The 20,126-nt window shown below is 44.6% G+C and overlaps 1 protein-coding gene across 1 annotated transcript in view; it reads right to left on the reverse strand.

Annotated features, from left to right (window-relative positions):
• Positions 1–19,796, reverse strand: part of LOC146856130 (hyaluronidase-like) — an 85,687-nt gene extending 65,891 nt beyond the window's left edge. The window contains exon 1 of the mRNA XM_085650704.1: positions 18,831–19,796. Coding sequence (XP_085506830.1) covers positions 18,831–19,784 — 954 coding nt within the window. The 5' untranslated portion in view covers positions 19,785–19,796. The remainder of the gene's footprint in view (positions 1–18,830) is intronic.
• Between the last annotated feature and the right edge of the window lie 330 nt (positions 19,797–20,126).

Here is a 20,126-nt window from a genome sequence, read left to right on the forward strand (position 1 = left end):
TATGAGGCACACCTCTCATACATATACCTCTCACACAGAGATGGTTATTTTTTCATACATTTGTTACTACTAGTAGTTCTATTATGTAATTCATATTTGTTTACCAACAAGTAGGCCATTCACACATCGCCCATTCTGAAAATGCTCATTGATGATGCTGCCTGAAGATGTAGGCATCATGCGCACTCCCTGGGTATTTTGCCAGCACATTGGTGAAGATCCCCCAATGGTTCACGATGGCCTGGACATTAATAGAGTAGGTGTGCGCCCAGTTCTTGTACAGGTGTGACGTTGCTGCAGGGGGTACCATTTGCACATGTGTGCAATCCATGGCACCTAGCACATGTGAAAATCCAGCAATGACATGGAAACCTTGCTTGGTCTCCAGCTGCAGTTGTTTTGTCTTGGGGAAGAGGAGGCACTGGGGTGTTAGGCGGATGATGACATCCAGGACATAGGGTAGGAAGGCAGAAAAAGATGGCTGCGATATTCCTTCTACACTGGCTGTTGTGATCTGGAATTAGCCAGATGCCAGCATGTGGAGGGCAGCCAACAGCTTGACCTGCGGAGGGCTGTTGGTAGGCCTGGCAGTTGGTGGCTGGAGCCTTGGCACTATCAGGTTCAGTAGTTCTATTATGGACACCCTCCTGAGTCGGAAGTATGTGATGACCTCATTCTCCCTGAAGTCAGTGAGGGAATTCTGCTGCCAAAAAACGAGCTCCCTTCTCCTCCACTGCCTGCGTGGTGGGGGTGGGAGTCTCCTCACAACAACCAGCTGCAAAATAAACACCTCAATGGCATAGCTGTACTTCCCAAACTATTTTGTGTGGCATGTGCCCCAGCCAATGTGTCATTTCCTATATCTCTGTTGGTGATGCCCGGAATTTTCATGCATATCAGGCTCTGCACGAAACTTACTGGCAATGCGTCACACATTGACCTAACCAAAAATATCACTGCGTCGGTTTTCTGCTGGATTTTACGAGGGAACGCCTGCCTTGAAGATTCTAGTCTCTGTGTGATGAGCCAGCTCTGGCGCAGGTATTTTCCGATGCAGGTCTACAAGAACTGGCACATTTGGCCACATGCATCAACTTGTAGATATGGAGTGCTGCCTGCGCAGCAAAATTAGTGACGCAACACCGGCGCAGGCCTCTGATAGATATGCCCCTAAGCATTGTAAGCACCCTTGAGTTATTGAAGAGAATCATCTCAGCATGACAATTTCTACTTAACATAGAAGACGACCTATGTACGTGTTCTTTTTTTCCTTTAGAAGACGAGCTATCCGTAAAGTTTTCACTTTAGTATGAACGATGCAGGTAGTAGAATATTTAGCATCCTCAGATCTTGGTTATTTTTTAGCAAACAGTGTCTTTTTTGACAGCTTTTGCATAGAATGTGCACTGTTTTTAGTTGACATTTTTTAATAGTCTGTGGTGTATTTCTTATGACAGTTTCAGTGTTTGCAAGCAGTGAAGTATAAGATAAACTCTATAGAGTAAGCACTGTTTACATTACTCAGTTCTCTACTGATATAAACTTAATTTCTTAATGTAGGTTTGGTATGTGTCAGGGGTTTGATACAGACAAATGCTGTCTGTAGTAGGGCATTTGTCATAGAATTTGAATACACTCATTTGGCTTTATACAGATTTAACATCATACTCCATGAGGGTTTCCTATATATCTGTGGTTGATTGTTAATGTGAACTATGCAACACATAAAGCTATATCAATTTACACAGTAATATCCAGGAAAGCAGGGATTAGATGATGTAGAGCTTTCTGATTGGCATGGGAAGGTTTATTCCACTTAGGCCATCTTGCTCCCAGGGAAGTCAGACTCCAGCGGGAGTGAGTGCTCTGACTGGCTGCCAGTGACATGGGAAAAATGTTCCTGTCAGCCATTACAGGACTCGGAGACTTAGGGGCATATGTATGAAAGCAAAAATTAGTCGCAAACGCTGCGATTCGCAAAAAACAGCGTTTGCGACTAATTTTTCGCTATTTCATATGTATGACACACTTCCAAAATGAAAAATAAGAAATCGCTAAATTAGCGATTTCTTAGGCTGCGAAACAAGAAAACTGCGAATTTCCTAGCGAATACCTAATTTGCGATTCCTTAGCGTTGCAAATATCGCTAACAAGAAATCGCTAGCTAAGAAATCGCAAACACATGTATGAAAAAATCGCAAATTGCGATTTCACGAAATTCGCTAATTAAGAAATCGCTATTAACACCAATTGCTTGCAGGTGGTAAACTGGTGCAAGGTACAAAAACCAGCCCACAATGCAACAAACACACCCACAATGGCTGCAATGTACGTGATAGCCAGGAGGCTGCGTATTCGGGCCCTTGCACACAGGAGAATGAGACAGGAACGTATCTTCAGGCTGCGCATCACCCTGTTACAGAACACTGAAGAGGAGATCTATGACAAGTACAGACTGCACCCACAGACCATAATGGACCTGATTGAGGAGCTGAAACCCCACTTGGAGCACCCTACTCGCAGGACACAAACAATTCCCACACATGTGCAGGTCCTGTGCTCCCTGCACCTCCTGGCGTCAGGGAGTTTTCAACGGGTCATAGCGGAGGTTGGTGGGGTGTCACAGAGTGCACTTTCGCGCTTCTTCCATGCCTTCCTAGATGCAATGCTACTGAGGCTCCCACATCACATTTACTTCCCCACCACCCAACAGGCATTACAACAAACGATACTGGACTTCTACCAGATTGCACGTTTCCCCCACGTCATCGGCTGCATTGACGGGACCCATGTGGCCATCACACCCCCAGCAGAAACTGAATATGTCTACAGGAATCGGAAATGCTACCATTCCCTCAACATACAGATTGTGTGCAACGCTAAGTATCACATCACCGACATCGTAGCCAAATACCCCGGCAGTACACATGACTCCTTCATCTTCCGACACAGTGGAATACACAGACGTCTGAGTGCTGGAGAGTTTGGGGAGGGGTACCTGCTCGGTAAATACATTGCACACATCAATACATCCACTACATCAGTTGAGGGGGGGGACATTGACTCACCTATTGTGTTTTTTTCCATGCAGGTGACAGTGCCTATGCAGTGCGCGACTTCATCCTGACCCCATACCTGGATCCTGCAAATGCAAGTGAGAGGAGCTACAACAGGGCACACAGATCTACACGCTGTGTCATTGAGCGAACCTTCGGAATCCTGAAGAGCCGCTTCAGGTGCCTGCATAAAAGTGGAGGCGCACTGCAATACAGCCCTGAGACCTGCTGTAAAATCGTGGCAAGCTGTGCAATGCTACATAACATGGCAATGAGGAAAGGCACCACAATTGATGTGACCGATACAGACACATCGGATGACGAGCGCCCTGCTCCCCCTGCCAGACCAGCACCAGGAGTTGGGGCAGCTGCTGGACGCCAGAGACGGACTGAGATCACACAAAACTACTTTTAGGTGAGTATTGAGGAAATGAGACTACAAAGCCTGATGATGTGTCAAGTGTTTAATCACACTTAACATGAGAGAAATTGTAATTGTCCCCAGCACATGTTGTACACACAGTGCAGAGAAGGCACAAGAAATAGGGCAAACAGCCTTTTGCGGGTTAATGCACCCGTGTTGCAGTCAGTGTCCCCGCAGATGATCACCTCCGTCGGTGCCGTCCAGGGTGGTTGACCCCCATGGTGCGCCCTTGGCCTGCTACCTGTCTGCCACTGCGGCGTCTTTCACCTGGCAAGGTTGGAGTGATGCTGCTGCGACTCGATGTGTCCTCACTCTCAGCAGAGGCCATTAGTGCGCTGCCACCTGCATTGGCTGTCTGCAGCTGTTCCACAGCAGTGGTCACCTGCGCCAGCCCTCGTGCTATGTCCTGGCAGCAATGTGCCATGTCCACCTGCATGGTTACGCTTCTGCGTGTGAGTGCGCTGGTGGTGGTGCAGAGGCGGTTGACTGCCTTAGTATAATTGTGTAGCCGTGCATTGGCACGTCGTCCAGCCCTGTCATTGGCAGCTTGGGTGTCCCTCAAAGTGGCACAGAGCTCTCGTATTGCCGCTACCATGTTGCGATTGTCCTGATGTAGGCGGCCTAGCTGGCGATTCATTGACCGCATTGCCTTGCTTTGCAGGCGCTGTTCCTGCAACATGCACTGTTCCAAGCCGGAGAACACGGTGCCTTCTCCTTCTGTTGCAGTGCTGCTCCTGGGCCTTGACCTGGAAATGGCCTGTTCCCTTTGCCTTGGTGTTGGTGCGTCATGACGGGGCATGTCTGTCACACCCTGACTCCCCTCTCTCCTGTCGGTGTCATCGCCTGTTGCTGGGACTTCATCCTCAAATGGAGGCAGTGGGGGCACATGTGCGCGCTTCCTGCGCTGAATTGGCTGCTGCTCTGTCTCATCGCTGGAGTCCGCAGGGTCTGCAGGCTCCTCTCCCTCAGCGCTGTCTTCTTGTGGCATGGCGGGTGCTGTGGATGTAAGGGGGACTATATGAGTTTGTGTTACTGTCTGCATGTGGCACTCAATAAAGTTACAAATCTTTGACGGCTAACCTCTGACACATTTCTATTCAATGATCCCCAAAACACATATGTTGCATTTACTTGTGATGGTGTCATGGACACACAGTCAGACACAGTACTACGAGTACCATGATGCATTGCTGGGTGTGCTGTAAGACCTGGGCTGGATTGGCATGTTGGGAGTTAACTATGCGCATTTGGGGGAGTGTGCAAGGGATGGGGAGGAGTGCAGGGTGATTTGGCATGCATCTTACCTTGTCTGCTGGATGAGGGGTCGGAGCTGTCGATTGCAGCCACACCACCAACGCTCTCAGGCAGGAGGGTTGACTCCACGAGCTCCTCATGGGGGGTTGGCTGCTCTGCAGTGGATGGTCCTCCTCCAGTCTGAGTGGTATCCTTGAGTCTGGCTGCCACCCTCTCCTTGGACCTCTGGCGCATATCATACCACCGCTTGCGCAGCTCCTCGATGGTGCGTGTGGTGACTCCAACAGCATTCACCTTGCTCTGTATTTCCAGCCAGATTTTCCTCTTCCTGGCCTCTGGGACTTTGAGTGCCTTCTTCCCAAACAGGAGCTCATGGCTGCAGACCATCTCCTCAATGAGGACCTCCTGCTCCTTTTCTGAAAACTTGTGTTTTCTCTTTCTTTTTTCTGCATCTTTGCCCTGCTGGTTTTGTTTGGGATCCATTGCTGGTTGCTGTCTCCAGGAAAGCCTCCTCACACTCCACAAGCAGCCTCTGGGTGTGGCTCAGGTGAGCAGGTGCAGGCAATCACTACAGTTTCCTGTTTGTGATGTCATCAGCCTGCACCAGGCTTGCAGATTCCCGTTTTTGCGATTTCTTATTTAGCGAATTTCGCTATTAAGAAATCGCAATACGGGATTCTGCGAATTATTTGCGATTTTTAAGGACTCGCAAATGATTAGCGATTTATTTTATACATCCCGTTTAGCGAATCTGATTTTGCGAATCGCAAAATCTCGCAAATTGAGATTCGCTAAAGGGGAGTTTGATACATATGCCCCTTAGTTCCATGTCCTGAAGTAAAAAGAAATAATAGACATCGGCTGTGTAGGGATATCCTGACCCCCTACACCTCATGGGTGGGTTCCGGTGCCCCCCAACCCCCCCTCCCCCCCCCCCCGGTCAGGAAAAAAAAATCTGCAGAAAATACCTCGATCCCACATGACTCACGTGGGATCGAAAAAACAAAATGACAGCTGGGCTAAATTTAATAACCTTATGCTCTGGTGAGCCCACCCCTGGGGTTGTGTTCATAAAGGGGAGAGGGTTGTGTGGCTTGCCTTCTCAAGCCTGCAGAGGCCCTGGCAAATCCACCCAGGCCAAAAATAGTTTATACGGGGAGGGGGATTGCACGGGCCCCTCCCCGAGCCTCCTGAGGCCCTCCTGGGTCAAATTGTTTATTAAAAAAGGGAGGGGGTTGCGTGGCCCCCTACCCAAGCCTCAAAAGGCACTGGGAAGCCCACACCTGGGGCTGATTACTTTAAGGGAGGGGTGTTGTGCGCCCCCCCTCCCTGAGCCATTAATGGCACAGGGACCCCATCTTCCAGGGCCAGTTCGCAAGACATGTCCTGGGAAGCCCACCGCCGGGACATAGCAGTTTTCCTGCCCGCAACAACGTGGGCAGGAAAACTTGTGTTTGCTCTCACTTGGCTGGAGTATTTTCAAATCTCATGCCAAGCGGGAGAAAACACCAAGTCCAATCCCAGCATGCTGTAGCTTTGAAAATGCTCCTGCCAGCTGGGAGCGGGCTTTTGATCTGTTTCCCTGCCAGCAGTGATGCAGGCAGGGAAACAGATCAATACATTGCTCCTGCCCAGAGAGAGCAGCATTAGGCATGAGTTTTAGTCACTTTTGGGCACAAGTATAGCTACTTGAGATAACTATAATTGGCGAATTTCTTTGTCTTTTTTTAGTTCAAACTGTTAGGTTGCTACTTAACATTTCACCTAACTATAATGTCACTTTAATCTTTGTTTTTTTCTGTTAAATATATATATATGTATATATATATGTATATCTATACATATATATGTGTATATATATATGTGTGTGTGTATATATATGTGTGTGTATATATATATATGGGTATGTGTATATATATATGTGTATATGTATATATATATATGTGTGTGTATATATATGTGTATATATATATGTGTATATATATATGTGTGTATATATATGTGTGTATATATAAATGTGTGTATATATATATGTGTGTATATATATAAATGTGTGTATTACCTACTGGCGGTCGCCAGTAGGTAGTTATAGTTAGGACCCTGTTTCCATAGGAAAACCGCAACATTCTATTTTGAATAACTTTGGCGCCGGTCGACGAATCCTCGCGAAATTTGCAAAATAGGTGGGGCGCTACGCTCCGCTCCTACCCTGAAAGTCTCGGGGGGATTCGTCAAGCGGGGGCTGAGATAAAAGGGGGGTCCCAAAACGCGTTTTTCCCATGCATTTTTCCATAGGACCTTTAGACATAGCTACAGCCCGAACGGCTGAACAGAGTTCCTTGAAATTTGGCAGAGAGGTAGTCTACAGGTCAAGAAAGTGCCTTTTGTAGGTTTGGTGTAAATCTGTTCAGTAGATTCTGAGAAAATAGCCTTTAAATCAATATATATATCTGAGCCAGCTTACGGTGCGCTTACGGTGCGCTTACCGTACGCGTACGGTGACGTGCGCGAGCGCGATTCTGATTGGCTGTTAGATCTTAGTAAACATTCGAATCGGTCGAAACCAGGAAGCGGCGGCCGCCATTTTCTCTCTCGCACTCTGAGTGGGGATTAAAAAACAAAGGACAAAAACATGTAAAGGGGCTGTTTAGACAGCTCCTAAGCACCTAGCCATGTTGGGGGAGTCCCCAAAGATCCCCCAAGGCCAAAAACGGAATTTTAATTTTTTCGATAATTTCACCGATTACGCTTACCGTACGCGTACGGTAAAACATTTTTTAAAAAAAAAAATCATCCATACTCTCCCTACCCCATGTGCAAATGGTGCCCGAAGGGCACCATTTGTGCATGGCATATCACAGATGTGAAAAATTAAAATATTACCTTTCACAACGAAGCGCATCATATGTCCTCCATGTGCGCACGGTGCGCGAAGCGCATCGTGCGTACATGGCCCATCTAGCGTAACGTGGGCACGCGGTGCATGTAGCGCACCGCGTGCCCACCGTGCGTGCACGGCACTAACTGCGTAAAGTGGGCGCGCGGTGCGCGAAGCGCACCGCGCGCGCACGGAACAAACTGCGTTAAGTGGGCGCGCACGCCACGAATGGCGTAAAGTAACTTAGCATTTAAAAAACCGTACAAATTCACTGAAAAAACCATAGGTTTCACACACGTTATAGTTAGGAATTAGCATTTAAAAAACCTTGCAAATTCACTGAAAAAACCATAGGTTTCACACATGTTATAGTAATCGGAAATTTTACTGATAAAAAACCAATGAAATTCCCCCGTTATAGTTAGTGCAGGCAACTATAACTCACGCGACCGCAATCTTCTGCTGATGACATATGTGTCTTTATGAAAAAAAAATATTTGTAATATATGTATAGCTAAAAATTTATGGAAGAAGACATGGGCAAATAAGTGTCTAAATACAGTATTAGCATCAGCAGAGGATTGCAGTCGCGTGAGTAATAGTTGCCTGCACTAACTATAACGGGGGAATTTCATTGGTTTTTTATCAGTAAAATTTCCGCTAACTATAACATGTGTGAAACCTATGGTTTTTTCAGTGAATATATATATATGTGTGTATATTATCTACTGGCGGTCGCCAGTAGATAGTTATAGTTAGGACCGTGTTTCCATAGGAAATCCGCAACATTCTATTTGGAATAACTTTGGCGCCGGTTAACGAATATTTTCAAAATAGGTGGGGCGCTCCGCTCCGCTCCTACCCTGAAAGTCTCGGGGGCATTCGTCAAGCAGGGGCTGAGAAAAAAGGGGGGTCCCAAAACACGTTTTCCCCATGCAATTTTCCATAGGGACCTTTAGTCCAAGGTACATCCCGAACGGCTGAACAGAATTACTTGAAATTTGGCAGAGAGGTAGTCCTCAGCTCAGGGATGTGTCTTTTGCATATATGGAGTCAATCTGTTCAGTACTTCCTGAGAAAATTGCAGTTAAAAGCACATACATATCTATAGCCGCGCACCGTGCGAGCACCCTAACGTGCGCGAGCATAATTCTGATTGGTGGTTACATGTTAGTCAACGTTCGAATCGGTCGAAATCAGGAAGTGTCGGCCGCCATTTTCTTTGTTTTCAGTGCAAGAGTGAAAAAGGAAGGTGGCGAACGTGAAAAGGGGGCAGGGTAGAGAGTTCCTGACCCCCTAGCCTTTGTCAGGGGGTCCCTGAAGGACCCCGAAGGCAGAAAAAAACATTTAAATTTTTTTTAAAAAAATCGCGGCGCATGGTAAAAACCAAAATAAATAAATACATGTTTTACATTTTTTTTAATATGTAGTTTATTGTAAAATAAATATATAAAAAAATAATAATACATACATAACTTAGCATTTAAAAAACCTTGCAAATTCACTGAAAAAACCATAGGTTTCACACATGTTATAGTTAGCGGAAATTGTACTGATAAAAAACCAATGAAATTCCCCCGTTATAGTTAGTGCAGGCAACTATAACTCACGCGACCGCAATCTTCTGCTGATGACATATGTGTCTTTATGAAAAAAAAATATTTGTAATATATGTATAGCTAAAAATTTATGGAAGAAGACATGGGCAAATAAGTGTCTAAATACAGTATTAGCATCAGCAGAGGATTGCAGTCGCGTGAGTAATAGTTGCCTGCACTAACTATAACGGGGGAATTTCATTGGTTTTTTATCAGTAAAATTTCCGCTAACTATAACATGTGTGAAACCTATGGTTTTTTCAGTGAATATATATATATGTGTGTATATTATCTACTGGCGATCGCCAGTAGATAGTTATAGTTAGGACCGTGTTTCCATAGGAAATCCGCAACATTCTATTTGGAATAACTTTGGCGCCGGTTAACGAATATTTTCAAAATAGGTGGGGCGCTCCGCTCCGCTCCTACCCTGAAAGTCTCGGGGGCATTCGTCAAGCAGGGGCTGAGAAAAAAGGGGGGTCCCAAAACACGTTTTCCCCATGCAATTTTCCATAGGGACCTTTAGTCCAAGGTACATCCCGAACGGCTGAACAGAATTACTTGAAATTTGGCAGAGAGGTAGTCCTCAGCTCAGGGATGTGTCTTTTGCATATATGGAGTCAATCTGTTCAGTACTTCCTGAGAAAATTGCAGTTAAAAGCACATACATATCTATAGCCGCGCACCGTGCGAGCACCCTAACGTGCGCGAGCATAATTCTGATTGGTGGTTACATGTTAGTCAACGTTCGAATCGGTCGAAATCAGGAAGTGTCGGCCGCCATTTTCTTTGTTTTCAGTGCAAGAGTGAAAAAGGAAGGTGGCGAACGTGAAAAGGGGGCAGGGTAGAGAGTTCCTGACCCCCTAGCCTTTGTCAGGGGGTCCCTGAAGGACCCCGAAGGCAGAAAAAAACATTTAAATTTTTTTTAAAAAAATCGCGGCGCATGGTAAAAACCAAAATAAATAAATACATGTTTTACATTTTTTTTAATATGTAGTTTATTGTAAAATAAATATATAAAAAAATAATAATACATACATAACTTAGCATTTAAAAAACCATACAAATTCACCGAAAAAACCATAGGTTTCACACACGTTATAGTTAGGAATTAGCATTTAAAAAACCTTGCAAATTCACTTAAAAAACCATAGGTTTCACACATGTTATAGTTAGGTGGCTATTTCACTCGTAAAAAACCAATGAAATTCCCCTGTTATAGTTAGTTCAGATAACTATAACTCGCGCGGCCGCCACTCTATCACAAGGATGATGTCATGAGTGATGTCATGAGTGATGCCACTGACCATGTCATGAGTGATGTAATATGTGACTTCATCAGCAGTGGATTGCGGTTGCGCGAGTTATAGTTATCTGAACTAACTATAACGGGGGAATTTCATTGTTTTTTTACGAGTGAAATATCCACCTAACTATAACATGTGTGAAACCTATGATTTTTTAAGTGAATATATATATATATATGTGTATATATATATGTGTGTGTGTATATATCTATATATGTGTGTATATATATATATGTGTGTATATGCATATGTGTGTATATGTATATGTGTGTATGTATATATATTACCTACTGGCGGTCGCCAGTAGGTATTTATAGTTAGGACCCTGTTTCCATAGGAAAACCGCAACATTCTATTTGGAATAACTTTGGCGCCGGTCGACGAATCCTCGCGAAATTTTTAAAACTAATGGGGCGCTACGCTCCGCTCCTACCCTGAAAGTCTCGGGGGGATTTGTCAAGCGGGGGCTGAGATAAAAGGGGGGTCCCAAAACGCGTTTTTCCCATGCATTTTTCCATAGGATCTTTAGACACAGCTACAGCCCGAACGGCTGAAGAGAGTTCCTTGAAATTTGGCAGAGAGGTAGTCTACAGGTCAAGGAAGTGCCTTTTGTAGGTTTGGTGTAAATCTGTTCAGTAGATTCTGAGAAAATAGCCTTTAAATCAATATATATATCTGAGCCAGCTTACGGTGCGCTTACCATACGCGCACGCCGCCGTGCGCGAGCGCGATTCTGATTGGCTGTTAGATCTTAGTAAACATTCGAATCAGTCGAAACCAGGAAGCGGCGGCCGCCATTTTCTCTCTCGCAGTCTGTGAGGGGGTGAAAAAACAAAGGCCAAAAACATGTAAAGGGGCTGTTTAGACAGCTCCTAAGCACCTAGCCATGTTGAGGGAGTCCTCAAAGATCCCCCAAGGCCAAAAACGGAATTTTAATTTTTTCGATAATTTCGCCGATTAAGCTTACCGTACGCGTACGTTAAAAATTAATAAAAAAAAATAAAATTTCCATACTCTCCCCAACCCGTTTGCAAATGGTGCCCGAAGGGCACCATTTGTACATGGCATATTACAGATGTGAAAAATTAAAATATTACCTTTCACAACGAAGCGCATCAGATTGTCCTCCATGTGCGCACGGTGCGCGAAGCGCATCGTGCGTACATGGCCCATCTAGCGTAACGTGGGCACGCGGTGCGTGTAGCACACCGCGTGCCCACCGTGTGTGCACGGCACTAACTGCGTAAAGTGGGCGCGCGGTGCGCGAAGCGCACCGCATGCTCACTGTGCGCGCACGAATGGCGTAAAGTAACTTAGCATTTAAAAAACCGTACAAATTCACTGAAAACACCATAGGTTTCACACACGTTATAGTTAGGAATTAGCATTTAAAAAACCTTGCAAATTCAGTGAAAAAACCATAGGTTTCACACATGTTATAGTTAGCTGGAAATTTTACTGATAAAAAACCAATGAAATTCCCCCGTTATAGTTAGTGCAGGCAACTATAACTCACGCGACCGCAATCTTCTGCTGATGCTAATACTGTATTTAGACACTTATTTGCCCATGTCTTCTTCCATTAAATTTTAGCTATACATATATTACAAATATTTTTTTTTCATAAAGACACATATGTCATCAGCAGAGGATTGCGGTCGCGTGAGTTATAGTTGCCTGCACTAACTATAACGGGGGAATTTCATTGGTTTTTTATCAGTAAAATAACATGTGTGAAACCTATGGTTTTTTCACTGAAAATATATATATATATATATATATATATATATATATATATATATATATATATATATATATATATATATATATAATATGTATATATATATATATATATGCCAACCATAGCGGTATTCTGGAAGGACTGCTGGCTGTCTCTAGGCTACGCAGAGCGCAGCATAATTTCTGAACCCGCTGAACCCTCAAACAAAGCTTACTTGCAAATCTTTTTTAAAAATACCAATACTTTTTAATTGATTTTAACATTGCGTGTTTGCACCATATTTTTTAAATCTATCTCTCAGTCCTACCTGAAACTTCCGCACTGCACTTTGAGTTGGTCCCCCTGCTGGCTTTCCCCGCCCGGACCACCGCGGCTGAGTATCGTTTGAGTGGAGGGCCTGTCATGAAGCAGCTGGGCCATTCGCTGGGCACTTCCGGTCTCAGAGAGGGCGGAGCAATGCTCCCACGCACTCCCCTACATTAGACCGATGTGCCAGCGTACGCGCAGCCGGCGCGCCGCTGGTGCGCTAAAGGCAAACCCGTCTGCACCTGTCCGTGCCCGGCCGGGATCAGGGGCCAGGACCCCTGCCTCTGGCAAATCAGACTCGAGTACTGCTCACCGATACACGAGAGACGCACTTCTGGCCATCTCTCATAAGGTAACCAATAATAAGAAACTGTGCTCACAAACTCACCCAGGTAACACGGAGGGCCCATGCTCCTGCCTTGGCTGCCAATGGAGCAGTATGATACAATGTGACCGGTCTCATGAAAAAGCAGACCTGTGCAAACTATCATGCATTTACTTTAATGCTAGGTCGGTACCTAAACACTCCCTCGATATTTGGGACACCCTCAAGGAGAGGAACCCCAACCTTGTTTCATAATGGAAACCTGGCTGGACGGACACAACTCCCCTGACATTTCAAATGCCCTACCGGCCAACTATAAAATAATAAAACAAGACAGGCACGGACGGAAGGGAGGAGGGTTGGCTATCTTGTTTAAACACAACTTGACCTGCCTGCATGTCCAAGTGGCGGATGTATGATGTTACAACGCATGCTTTTACAACGCATGCGGTTACAACGAAATTTTTACAACGCAAATGCAGTGACAACGCAAGTCTTTACAACGCAAGTCTTTACTTCGACTTGCACTAGATGGCGTGCTAACATTAAAAAAGTGTAATTTACTATTCTAACTCCAGTCCACGTAACAGTAGGGAAGGTGTTTGGATAGTAAACTACACTATTTTTAATGTTAGCACGCCATCTAGTGCAAGTCGATGTAAAGACTTGCGTTGTAATGGCATGCGTTGTCAATGCATTTGCGTTGTAACAGTTTCGTTGTAATGGTAGTGCGTTGTAAAAGTTGCGTTGTAAAGGTTGTTCCCCCTAAGTGGCACAACAGGGTGAGCGTGAAACACTTATCATTTCAGCTATCCAAAGATGGCCTCACAATACTTGCCAGATCAGTGATTTATAATACTTCCGGACACCAAGATGAACTCAGCACTAGGCTACTCACCCAACTTTTTCCTGTATGTTTGAAACACAAGAACTACATAGTAATAGGGGATTTTAATGTTCACTTTGAAAAGGCAAACATTCATGCTGTAACACCATTGGAAAGTGATATGCAGATCCTCCAACTTAAGCAGTGGATCAAGGAGCCTACACATACAGCAGGACATACATTAGATTTACTATTTTCCAATTTCGAATCCACACTCATTCAGGAGATAAAACCTCTACCAAGGACAGATCATTCACTCATATCCTTTTCACTTGGTCTGCCGGTAAAACCAACATAACCCTGTAAGCCCCCACGGGTGGCCAACAGGGCCTGGAGGCTAGTTACCTAAGCATCTTTTCAGTCTCACTTCACCCCTGACAACACGCAGACCTTGAGTGCTCTCCCAGTAAACACGAGAGTAGTAAACCTTGAAACGGAAATTACAAAAACATTGGACCTATACGCACCTTAGATAAAACATAAGCAGTCACAAAGACCCACCACCGAGAAGTGGTACACACCTGAACTCAGGGCACTCAAAAGAAAGTGTAAAATAACTGAGCACCAATGGAGACTGTCTAAGCAGGAAATAGACAGTTTACGGTACAAGTCCGAACTCAGGACCTACAATTACGCCATAAGAAACGCAAAAAATACCTACTTTGCGCAACGAATAAATGAAAACTGCAATTCAGCAAAAGAACTGTACAAAATAGTAAGGGAACTCAGTTAACCTGCGAGTATGTCCCAAACACTGCCCCCCTCAGAAGAAGCCTGTGAAAAAATCAGCAACTTCTTCTCGGATAAAATAAGCAAAATATATTCTTCCTTCAATCCGAACACCAAGACAGACCTAACCAACTGGGAACACCGGTCCCCCCACTCAGAGGCTCCATCCAGGATGAGCAACTTCTCCTCCTTACAGAGACCGAGGTCTTAAAAGAGATGTGGGAAGTTAAATCAGGATCTCCCCTAGACCCTTGCCCCCATTTAATTTTTGCCCGGATCGCAGCAGTCTTATGCCCCCACGTCACGCAGTTACTCAACAACTCCCTTAACACCGCCGCCTATCCCGACACCTGGAAACAGGCGGTAGTGACGCCCCTACTGAAAAAAGCAGGAACCGACGTCTATAATCCTGAAAACTATGGCCGATTTCACAACTCCCATACCTCTCTAAAGTTTTGGAGAGGGTGGTAAATAGACAATTATCGAACTATCTAGAGTCCAACGAACTGTTAGACCCCTCACAAACCGGCTTCAGGGCCACTAACAGCATAGAGGCAACGCTGCTGGCAGTCCTAGACAACATCAGATCACGGACCGATTGGGGGGAGCTGTAGCCCTGATATTGTTGGACCTGTCGGCAGCGTTCGACACGGTCTCACACAGCAGACTATTGGAAATCCTTTATTAAAAAGGAATCCACTCCAAAGATTCAGAGTGGCTCAGCTCGTTCCTGAGCAACAGAACACAAAAGGTACATATGGGTCACTTCTTATCCAAAGCCAGCACCATCAGCTGTGGTGTCCCGCCGGGGGCATCTCTGAGCCCCACACTATTTAACGCCTATGTGTCATCTTTGGCGAAAATCAGCAAAAAATGGGGTCTCAGTATTTGCTCCTATGCGGACGACACACAGCTGATGGTAGCCCTCGAGGAAAGACCTGATGTTACTAAAGCAAAGCTGCACAACTGCCTTTCAGAGATGGAACAATGAATGTCTGAGCATTGTTTGAAACTTAATGCAGGGAAATCAGAAATCCTGCTCTTCGGAGGAGCCAACCTAATCTGGGACGCCACCTGGTAGCTCAAACCCTGGGTGATGCTCCAGCACCCAAGCAATGTACAAATAATCTAGGCATCCTCATTGACAACACCCTTTCCATGAAGGACCATGTGCGGACACTCTGTGGAACGGGCTTTGCAACTCTGAAATTACTAACCAGACTCTTCCACCGGATCCCATTGGACTGTAGAAGAACTGTTACATAGGCCCTGCTTATCAGTCAGCTCGACTATGGAAACACCTCATTTGTAGGCATGGCAGAATACCTTTTTACACGCGTGCAAGTGCTTCAAAACGCTGCAGCCAAATTGGTGTGCAATAAAAGCAGACTGAGCTCAGCATCAATGTGCATGAAAAATCTTCACTGGCTACCCATGCGACAAAGAGCGGTGTTTAAACTACTCAGTCATGCACATACAGTGCTGCATCAATGTGGCCCCAGAATATTACAGAACAAAATCGAATTCTACGTCCCCACAAGGAGCTTACGGTCACTCCATAAAGCACTGACCAGGACAAGCGTATAAGGAAAGTGGGGGCAGGAGGACGTTCATTTTCATATCTGGCGGCTAAGAAATGGAACAGAATCCCCCAAGATATACGCCTCATGACCAACTACTTGGCTTTTAGGAAAAAACTTAAAACCTAGGCCTAACATCCAACAGACTTTCTACCCCACCAGCAGCCCTTCCACGATTTCTCGCTATCCAGCGCCGTGATATCCCTTGGGATGAATGTCACGCTCTATAAATAAATAAATAAATAAAACCACAACCTGTTCATGAGTAAAACAGGCTCTGACACAGCGCAGGATCCAAACTATTTAAACCACTCTGTTTATTCCAGTAGTTAAACCAATGTGACGCATTTCGGCCAAGGCACCGGCCTTTGTCACACAAACCAGGCTCCATACTGAGCTCACTATATATAGTGTCGAGCAGAGCTTGTGATGCAGAGACATGAAAAAACACTGCAAATGCAGCTGTCTTTTAAATTTAATCAGTATCAACTTATTAACATTGTCCATGCCAACCATGTAAAACTTAAAATACCACAACTAAGGATCTGATAAATGCAATACTTCTAGGGACTGCACATTTCGATGTTTACACCCCGAAGACCTCCAGTTAAATACCTAAGACCAGAGTTGGTTTTTCATAGTAAAACACCAACTAATGTAACACACCTAGCAGAACACAAGGATGATGCAGAAATCACAGAATCTGGGTCGCACTCCATGCCTATTAAGCTCATTATTGAGAATGCAATGTGCCCAAGGCAATAATAAATCCACAAAAAATATATTTTTATATATATATGCACACACACACAAAGACACACACGCAGATAGTAAATGGACTTCGCTGCAATTTAATGGTACCTCTGATGTAGCGACCATCGATCTAGTTATTACAGTGTAGTTTTACTGTGAAGTAGTGACAGACAATTAAGTTTTGTTCTACCCACGGATCTAATCTAGAGGTGGTTAGGTTGTACGCGTATACTAAGCCAAATTTGTTGGCAAATTCCCAAACTATTTTAATCACTGCATCTAAATCTCTTGTTAGAATCAGTAGGTTGGGACCATGAACTATAGCATTAGTTCTTTTTCTGGCAGATGAGAGGCTAGTGCTAGTGATCTGCTTTTGTGCTTTTTTAACTCTAGCTACCTTATGGGCTGGTGATCATAAGCTCAATGCAGCCCAATGCTAGTTAGATACTTTACTTTTGGATATTTAATGTTTCTTCACACAGTACTTTGGATATTAGGGTTGCCACTTTCAATGTTATCCGAGCAGTAGCTGGTGTACCCAGTAAAGTGTATGAATTGTGGAGGTAGCTCAGCTGTGACAACTATACCCTACACAAGAGTAATCCCTCATCTTCCTTCAACAAGGATTATGATCTGTACAGGAGCCTCATAGTACAGGATACATTTACATACTGTTGTAAGAATGGAAGCCAGCTTAATGCAAACCTGAGGCCATATTTACACATTTCTTCATGCCGCACAGCAACCACATTTGCTGTGCTGCGTTCTCAAGAGGGAAAATACATTTGTGAGATATAGCCACTAAGATTAGTCTGTTGCTGTGGTGATTCCGTCCACTGGTGCACAAACAGGCTACTTTGCACAAAGCACAGCTTCGCACAATGGGGCTGAGATGTGAGTGTACTCTTTAGCATAGGATTTGTACTAGAGGCTTACCCTTTCAGTACAAATTCCTGTTCCTAGACAAACTCCGAAACCGGTCCTAGGATCCTTGTTTCCAGTCCAGGGAGGACCTGGCTTGGCAGTTCGGCCTGGGCTGTTGCCATGGGGAACAGGGTCAAGACTGATTTGCATATTGCTGGGTCTAAACTTGAATGGCATGGGGAGCAAAACATTAAATAAAAGGATGAATTTAGGCCCAGATCTCTGTACTGCGGTGAATGTATGATATTGTTCAGTATTTTGTCCATCAATTGTTCTTTTTGCATTTGTCACCCCGAGTGGGACGGTTATGCCCAGACGTGGATCCCAAGATCTCCATGCCACTGGAGTCAAACTAACCTGGCTGATGAGTGGTTAAATGCCGAAACCGGTCCTACGATGCTTGTTTCCAGTCTAGGGAGGACCTGGCTTGGCAGTTCGGGCTGGACTGTTCCCATGGGGAACACGGTCAAGACTGATTTGCATATTGCTGGGTCTAAACTTGAATGGCATGGGGAGCAAAAAAACAATGGTTTTAGGCCCGGATCTCTGCATTGGGGTGAATGTATGACAGTGTTCAGCATTCTGCCCATCAACTGTTTTTTTTGCATTAGACAAACTCAGAAGTATCCCACGTATAGGATGTGTGGTGTGCACTTCAGCACATGCGCTAAAGCGGCGATAATTTTATCGCCTTTCTTGATAATATTCCCCACAGTTTTTATATTTTAACAGAAGTTGGCAGGTACAATTATGGGGCTAGTTAGCCTTAGCTCCATTTTGTGACTAATTAGTGCTAACCAGTTTATAATCCTTGCTCTTTTATTGGCATTCCCTTTTCCTAATGAAATTCCTGCATCATTGTACACGCCAGATTTATTTTAGATGTCGGTGGGTTAGGAATAATGTGAACTGCTTTCTAGTTAGATGCCTCCTGAGTTATTTAATCTGTCTTTATAAAATGGCCTCCAGCAGTACTTGGAGCTCTAGAGAATACCCAAATAAATACATATTTAAGGCATAATGTCACCTGGAAAACTCAAAACCATGACAGAAAATAAAACCTTTTCACCTGAGAGAGAAACTCCTTTGGACTGTCTGTAAACACTGGACGTGTGTATACATAAATTGGTAATGGAGCATTTCTGCTGCGGAAAGTGGAAACCCTTTTTGCTTCCTGAATTCGGTGCCGTGAGTAAAGAGCTGCATTTGGTGAAGATTTTAGAGCTGTTTCCAGATAAATGCTGGGGTAGAGTGCAGTGCTTTCCTTCCAGAGCCAGTAGAGTTGATCATTTCTTCTTTTTTCGACATCCGGGCAACTTCCTGTATAATTGTAGGGGTTCTGGTGATAGTTATAGTTGTAACACTCAGGAAACAAGTAAAATCCCCAGGCCCTGGCTGGCCTTTGTAACTTCCCCAGAGATAACGTTCCCTCCATAACACTTCGCCCTGAAGTCTCAAATGCCTTTTTAGCAATTTGTCTTGCTCTTTGGGATGGAAGGGTGCGATGCTCGCCAAGGACAAGCTCAATTGATTTCTTTTTGTAGGCACTCTTGATTGCCCAGTTCCGAGCCCATAATGGCCGCCATTCTTCCCAGTCAATCACTGCGAACCCAGTCAGTTTTATGTCTGGCATATAAAATGCAATGTCATCACTAGTTTTTTTGAGATGGTGAGACAAGTGGATTAGCTGAGGTAGCCCTCCATTGATCGATTTACCAGTTGCCTCATCAATATAGGGATAAGAGCCCAGCCGGTCTTTGTAGAACAGGGCCAATGTCTGGTTGATGGCGGTTTTCATTGGACTTGCCACAAACTGGAACAATTGGAGGCTCATGTTGGTGGTTCGGTGTTTCATGCATTCGTCTGTCGGGGCGTTCCAGATGGTAATGAAGGGAGACTTCTCTACCAGAGCAGACTTCTCTACTAGAGGAGGAGCTCTCAGAGTTGATGATTTGTTAGATGAAACCAGATTGACAAGACTCAGGGAGATCCAGATTACTCTGCGTAAAATGTCATTTGGCATAATGGCGGAGAGTTTCACGGTGGACTCAGTAGAATAAATACTTCCCGTCACACTGAGGGAAATATGCTGTTTCACCTGGTGAAGAACAATAAAATTGATGCAGTTATTGAAATGGGACAGGTACAACCCGAGTCCGCTTACATTTTAAATAATCATAATGTCTCAAAGATCTGTCTTTGTGTTCCCATTCTGTCCAATCATTTAATATCCATACCTTCAGTAATCAGTAATAATGTTGTTGGGTGGGTGCATTTATAGTGAATGGCTCAATGTGGTCTTCAACTCTGACCACTACACAGTCTATGCATTTGGATTTTTTTCATTACATGCTTTTATAATAAA

The sequence above is a fragment of the Triturus cristatus genome, chromosome 4_1, assembly GCF_964204655.1.
Source record: "Triturus cristatus chromosome 4_1, aTriCri1.1, whole genome shotgun sequence".
Classification (NCBI taxonomy): domain Eukaryota; kingdom Metazoa; phylum Chordata; class Amphibia; order Caudata; family Salamandridae; genus Triturus; species Triturus cristatus.